The sequence below is a fragment of the Athene cunicularia genome (assembly GCF_003259725.1).
Source record: "Athene cunicularia isolate RWA chromosome 1 unlocalized genomic scaffold, athCun1 chr1_part1, whole genome shotgun sequence".
Taxonomy (NCBI): domain Eukaryota; kingdom Metazoa; phylum Chordata; class Aves; order Strigiformes; family Strigidae; genus Athene; species Athene cunicularia.
In genome coordinates, this window is record NW_020799091.1 from 119013778 (window position 1) to 119020975 (window position 7198).

At 39.7% G+C, this 7198-nt stretch overlaps 2 protein-coding genes across 5 annotated transcripts in view; one reads left to right on the plus strand and one right to left on the minus strand.

The window, feature by feature from the left end:
• TXNL4B (thioredoxin like 4B) overlaps positions 1-2197 on the plus strand; it is a 2372-nt gene extending 175 nt beyond the window's left edge. The window contains exons 1-4 of one of the 4 annotated variants that reach the window (XM_026853590.1): positions 25-59; positions 178-343; positions 690-841; positions 1198-2197. In XM_026853590.1, the coding sequence (XP_026709391.1) occupies positions 212-343; positions 690-841; positions 1198-1363 (450 nt within the window). In that variant the 5' untranslated portion in view covers positions 25-59; positions 178-211 and the 3' untranslated portion in view covers positions 1364-2197. Of the gene's footprint in view, positions 1-24; positions 344-689; positions 842-1197 lie in introns of those variants that run through there. The other 3 variants (XM_026853580.1, XM_026853598.1, XM_026853572.1) reach the window with 3 other exon arrangements.
• Positions 2198-2270: 73 nt separating this feature from the next.
• Positions 2271-7154, minus strand: LOC113482661 (putative protein FAM172B). The gene is made up of 2 exons (XM_026853547.1): positions 7090-7154; positions 2271-3931 (listed from the first exon to the last, which is right to left on the minus strand). Exons 1-2 carry the CDS (start codon positions 7099-7101, stop codon positions 2879-2881), a joined length of 1065 nt encoding a protein of 354 aa, XP_026709348.1. The 5' UTR covers positions 7102-7154; the 3' UTR covers positions 2271-2878.
• Between the last annotated feature and the right edge of the window lie 44 nt (positions 7155-7198).

Below are 7198 nucleotides of genomic sequence, written 5' to 3' on the forward strand. Positions count from 1 at the left end.
AGGCCCTGCGGGACGGGAAGGGCCTGAGCCCGCCGCCATGCCGAGCTGGGACGCGAGGGGTTTGTTAGCCCGGTGGGGCGGTCGGTGATTTCTTTCTCTTCTTTCAGTAGCATGAAGAAAATTCGCTTATTTATGACGCAGGTTTCTTTTTTTTCTTTTTTTTTTCCTAACCGTCAGGTAGGGATTTTAGTGTAAGCTGTGATCTGCCGGGATGAGTTTTCTGCTGCCCAAACTGACCTGTAAGAGGGAGGTGGATCAGGCAATAAAAAGCGTGGCAGAGAAGGTTTTGGTTCTCCGGTTTGGAAGAGATAACGATTCTGTTTGTCTGCAGCTCGATGACATTGTAAGAACAATTTTTTTAATATTTTTTTTTTTTTTTTTTAATGATCTCTGCTAGTATACCTGTTGCATACAAGAGAATATCATATGTTGCTTTTGGCTGATATGGTGTCTCATGAAAATTTTGTTGACAAATGTAAAATGAAATGGTACTACATAAACCAGTGAATATTCAGCAAATGTTTATGTTGTTATAGTGGGTGTACAAAGTGCTTGAAGTAGATAAGACATGACATTCTAGCCCTGCTTAAACTGATAAGACACAGGAGAAACATGCTTTATAAAGCCTGCCACCCTATTTCCTCATGTGCCTCAATCCGTTTTTCATCCACCTTTCTCACTCTTTTCAGCTTGCAAAGACAGCTCATGATCTAAGTAAAATGGCAGTCATTTACCTGGTGGATGTGAACAAGGTTCCAGTGTACACCCAGTATTTTGACATCAGTTATATTCCATCCACTGTATTTTTCTTCAATGGACAACACATGAAGGTTGATTATGGGTATGTCATCCTACCTGGCACTACCTATGATATCTGTAAGAATGATGTCTTTCTTTATGTAACCATGTCTAGGGAAGATAATGTTTGAAAACTAATGTTGTTGGCAGCATCTGTATTGAGAACACTGTTGGGAGCAAGTAGGGTGTATAGTTAAAGTCTTCCACATGACACCACACCTTTTGGGACTTTGGAGGTCACAGCATACTCCTGACTTGGTTATACCGTTACCAGTGCAGTTCATTCTTTCAGAATGACCAGATGAGAAACCCTGATGTCATTATACATCTTTTCTTGTCTTTAGGTGGTTCTGCTTTGAACACTTTAACGTTACAATTCTGCCTTATGCTTATTTTTAGGTCTCCAGATCATACCAAATTTGTAGGAAGCTTCAAAACAAAGCAAGACTTTATAGATCTGATTGAAGTGATCTATCGCGGAGCAATGCGTGGAAAGCTCATTGTGAGAAGTCCTATTGATCCCAATAACATTCCTAAATACGACCTTCTCTACCAAGGAATTTAATGGGTTGACCTGAGAAAAAGAATTACGGAAATGGCTGATGTTCTAGATCCCTTTTTCTCTTCAGGGATTTTTAGCCACCTCTAACACCATGGGACACCTTCACATGTGGGACAACTTGAGCGTTTATTTTGAAGGATCATATTGGTCTCCTTCTGAAGACAGACATTCTGCCATCTCACACCTCATAAATAAAGCTGCATACTCATGTGTTGAATTCCCACAAGTGACTGTTCTTTGAGTTGCATGCTGACCAGCATCTACAAAACAGGCAGGCTGTATGCATCCTCAATGATGACGTCTCCACTGCAACTTTCTTTAGTGAACTAAGGCACTATATAGTCTATTGTCTATTTAGTACCACTTTAATTCAGATGTAATAACAGTAAACCTATCTTTATTTAAAAAGCCATGCATGCTCTCAGAGGCATTCAACTGACTGTGTCTTTCCAAGGGAATTTTACACTTTTACCCATTACTGGATAACAAAATGGGAGCTTTTTCAAAGAACATTAGAGGTGACAAATCTGAAATGGATATAAACACAAAAGGGAAGTTGACTCTCTCTTTTATCTGGTACCTAGTTCAGCAAACTCTTTTTACCGAGATGGGAACTGAAGGTGTAGGACAAGGTTTTGTCATCCTTCAAAGCTCTTTTGCAGGCACTGAGCTCTTTTAATTCCCACAGGATTAAACTGAAAATTCAGAATAAACATTTTGTTTAAAGGCTGTTTGACCTTCTGCTTGTATAATTTGCGAACCTTGAGTATGGACATTTAAAAGCTGTCTCTATTTCCCACCTCTGTCTAAAATTAAACAGCTGAGAGAAAACAGTAGTGTCATTCTTTTGCATCAGTTTCGTACTTGCAGGTTGCTCAAGTATTGTATTTCTATAGCAGCTCATGCCCAGTAACCTCACTGGCTTAGCTAACTTTAAAATGGAAGTTATTTTAGCTTCTTGTATCATGTTTTGGGCACACCATCTCTGGAGGGAAGGCAGCTGTACATAGTTCCCTGAAGTATCATTCAACTTAGAAGTAAACATTTCAAAGAGGAAGGTGGGTGTTCCAACTCTTTAAAGATTTTAAACACTGTATGGTATATGGTGGGGAGGAAATAGATCCTTTACATGCTTTCTGTTTTCCAGTTTGCCTTTTAATGAAAGCTTATGCCCATAAGAAACAAGTGTTTTCCTGATAGCTTAGTCTGATTAGAGAACCATAACTGCAAAATGTTTAAAGAATGATACAGGTGAGAGTTGGTACACCTTAACATTTTTATTTTGTGCAACTTTAAATTTCACAGCTAGCTGAAGGGTTGTAGCTTAAAGCTTTCAACAATGCACTTCTTTCCTAATAGTTAACTTGTATTTCTGTGTTTCTTAAAACCAAACAAACTCAGCTTCAAACTTGGAACTGTAAGTTGCTCCACAGTGAGATGAAGGTCCTTAGATGACTGAAAAGTGCAGGGACAGTTATGAAAGGAAGACACCACTATCGAGAAGAAATCAGTATACCTTTATTTATTGCCTCTCTTCTTACTTGTGCTGCTTCTGGTTCTAACAGGTGAATACCTAAAGGATGTTGTGGTCTTGGCTTTCAGCATGCTGTTCAAGTACTTAAAGATGGCACGTAAGCAGCAGGAGGGTGCTAAACCATACTTTTCTGTTCCAGCAGAGACAGTAGGACAGTTAACTTTACTGAGAGAACCCACAGCTTTATCTAAAGGCTTACTGTTTGACACCCATTCATAGCAGTATTTCTGTATCCATTCTTGTATTTGTGGATCACCTCTAGTCTGGTGCTGTGTGTTGTGCATGGAGTCGATGAATGCCACAGAGTACACTTTGTTCATTACCTCCTGTTTTCTCTGCACCAACAGATCAACAAACACCAGGCCACCGTAGCCGTGGGCAATGAAGGCCACATTCATGGCTGTGCTCTCTGAAATGAAATGATCCCACACGTACCTGGTGTGCTCCTCGGGGCTGCTGCTACCCCTCTTGGCAATGATTTTTGTAGAAATCAGTGATTCTTCCCTGGTAGAAAAGCTTAACCTCTTTTTTTCAGTCTTCAGATCAGCAAAGTTGTCATTGGGATTCAGTACAATTACTCCCCCGTGGCTTTCAAGGGCCATTTTGATGAATGGTATTTGTGTTCCACACCTCAGGCCCTCGCTGACAATCATCTTTTGCCCCCACTGTCCTGCACGGAAAACTCCACTGTCTTGAAGAAGGACAATTAAGTTAGAGGAACTTGTTAGTGCATTCTTGCTCATGAAAAAGAAACTTTTTGGCTCATCCTCTGTAGCGTCAGTAGGAATATAAACTTTCTGCAGCATGCAGACTCTTTCCAGGAGCTCATAAACATATTGGGTAATCGAATGTACCAAAACTTGATAGCGTTTATGATTCTGCTCATGTGCATTCTTGTAGTAATTGAAAACAAAGGACTCGTTTGTATCCAGGTGCCTCAACTCCCCTTTTATATTGAAGTCATACTTCAGTTCCTCTTGATACTCTGAACCCTCTATTAGTTTCCTCAAGCTTAGTTCACGCTGTATTTGCAACCACTACAATTTAAGAAGACTATGTCAGTGTAGTGATACACCTCCACAACACCTATATAAAAAAAACCCCTATTATATCTGAATCCAGATTTAAAAGAGGTTACAAGCAAAATACTCATTGATACAGACTATCTCTTGGCAGTCTGTAGGAAAACAGTTGTTTGTAAAGCCTCTCACACGTTTCAGCTGCTAAATTCCAACAGCAGTACATTAATACTACTTTCTCCAGTTACTCTTTCATTCTTGCAAGCACTTACCACATGGAAATTGTGGAATGGATGACAGAATAAGCTATCTACTGTGATCCAGGAACAGGAGAGAAGAAAATCCATGCAGTACTTTCATGAGATTAGACTGAGTTCTCTAGTTTCAGCTAAGATCATTTTTCAGCTCATAAAACTGATTGATGGTAAGAATTATATCAAGAAGTAGTTTCCATGTAACTGAAAAATTAAGCTTATCATAACCTTCTGTTTTCCTAATAACTCTTCGATCTGCTACTAACTGTCACTAGCTGTAAATGGTAAACATGGGGTAACCTTTGGTGTGGTTAGAATCCTACTTGTATGGGATTTTTGTCCTGACAGCAAATATTTACAAGCATTAAATTCTCACCATTATCAGTATTTGTATGCCACTATTATCAGTATTTTTAAAATGAAATTATCATCTTAACACAGTAACTTTGTTTTCAAAAGTGGTTTATATGAAGTTACATTTGGCAAATACATTGGCACAAGCTACTATATACTTTCAGATTTTTCTCGCTGAACTAACAGGTTTTTAGAACACAGTAAATTACATTCTGACTATGTGAAAACTCACTATACCATCTGATAAAGCCAATTACTAGGACAGAAAGTGATCTGAAAATTTTCATGTAAGTAACCTGAGTTGGAGCCCAACTCCTTCATGGAATGCAAGTTTCCTTGAATAAGCTGCTTAGCATATTGAAATCTTTTTATTACACTTCTAAATTGAAAAAAAATATTCTTTGCTTTTTAACAGAGCAACACCATATAGATTTTCCTTTTGAGCAATCTCCATTGGGTCAGAGTTGTTAAGTCATCTCTTTGGGGCCTTCTGATTAATGGTACCTTCTGCTTTTTTATTTCATAGAATAGAACACACATAGAAAAGGGAAAAACAGTCAGATTCTATGACATATAAACCAGTTACTGTCTTGCCAGTTTCTTGGAATGAAAACAGCACAAAGAAGTTGTAAGTGCATGGATTCATCTATGATTTTTTCATTCTGCAGGAAGACATGAAAGACACTGAGGAGATGGGAGGACAGCCTGTTTGCTATACTACTGAAATATGGGCAATTCACACAAAAGAGATCATATTTAGTAGGGAAGAGGCTAGCCATATTTATGTTGTTTACTGCACACAATGAAGTGTGAGAAAAATGGACATGGTTTAAGGGAAGATGTCTATGGAGAAAGATGAAGCACAGAGGAAGCATTCCATTAACCATTAAGAATAGGTAAATGCAGTTCCCTCACAGAGTGGGATACTGTACAGCACTTATTTCAGTCTCTTTCTCTCCTCACCCATGAAAGGCTGGAGACTAGTTTCCCAACCTACTGTGAACAGGACGTTACTTTGCTCTCATTTCAGCTACTAGCAACAACGTTGCTTTTTCAATTAAAACCAAAACAAGGATATGTGATTCCAAACCCTGTGTATGCAATATTGAACATCTACTTAAATATTGACTTGACAAAGCATTGTGAAAGGTTTCTGAAGATTTCAGGAAGCAGAAACAAAAAAAAAAAAATACAGTTTTACATCAGACACAGGTATGACTTCCCTTCCTAAAATTGCCTTCAAGGTGTGAACTGAAAAGTTTTGAGAAATTTATAGTAGGCTATCACTTAAGAGTTGACCTGAATAGCACCTTAGAATCATATACTTCTTAGTCTGAAAGACTGATTTTATTGTAATGCCATTTATAAAATGAAAAAGCTGCAGTTAGAGATTTTTCTAGATATAGCTACATAATGTATTTACATCTTTTTGGAAAATGTATATTCTAAATCAGTGTTGTCTGCTTCTTCTGCTTCATTGTCTATCCATAAATGCAATATTCAAGAATGTTTATTCTGGCAGCCTTTATAATTGCTATTTTGATTTTAAAAAATTACTGTTGTGGGGAAACAAAAATAATTCCTCTTTCCCTTCCTCCCAGTTTTTTGTTTGAATTGTAAGATTCTTTGGCTGTAAGTTTGGCTCATACTTGTTAGAGCAGTTGGCATATTTGAAACGCTACTGCAGTAGAAGTATTACTCTTTATGAGATCTTCCATTTAAAAATTGTTTCCTCTATCCTAGTAAAACCCAACATTACCGTATGCTCTCCTGTAAAATCTGCCATCATCACAGACGGAAATCTTTTTCACTCTGGGACTGTAGACAATTTCTGTGCGTGAAAGAAAAGAAACCCATCTTAGTTCGGGTCTCATTGCTTCATGTGCTTTATTCTGGGGTTTATCTATAGGAGTTGCTAATAAGGCCAGCTAAAGCATTTCAGATAGTTCTAAATTACAAGCTATTATCTCACGTTTGTAATTTACACCTGACCATAAATTAAAGCCAAACCTCCTGCCCGTGAAACTAAAAAGTTGTCTAAATTAGTTTTGCACAGCTTCCCATTACTTGATATACAGGCACTACCGAGAGGACAAAACAGACAGCGACACACCGAACTCACGACTCTGAAGCTACTCCGAAAAGAAAACAAAAAAAACCCAACTAATCCCACAACACCACAAACACCAACTGACAAATCTTTGTCTCCGCGTGGCTGTGGGAGGATGTCTAGGACCCGCGGGGCCGGTGGGCGGGGTGCGAGGGAGCTGCCCGCTAGTTGATGCCGAGGGGCCCCCACGAGAATCACCCCCCCGCCGGGACCTACCGGAAAGGAGGGGCGAAGTCCAGCGAGGGAAAACGTGATTAGCAAGGTACCTTAAACCCGACCCGCCTGGGTTGTATATTACGACCTTAAAAATACCTTGCCTGCTTCCCCAGGTTTCTGTATTTGTCCCGTTTCCTCAGCTTTTGCTTCCCCTCACTACCTTTATTGCGTTCTCAGAACTCCCGGGTTTGTCACTACTCATCAGCTTGTCAGGTGCGAGGGAAGCGCGTGTACCAGCGCACCTGTGACACCATCGTTTGCTCCACCTCGCTTTCCCGCTCGGCGGCTCCGTATCGGGGTAAGAAACCGAGGGGCCGCGCTGGGTCGCGCCCGCGAGGGAGAGGCGGGCAG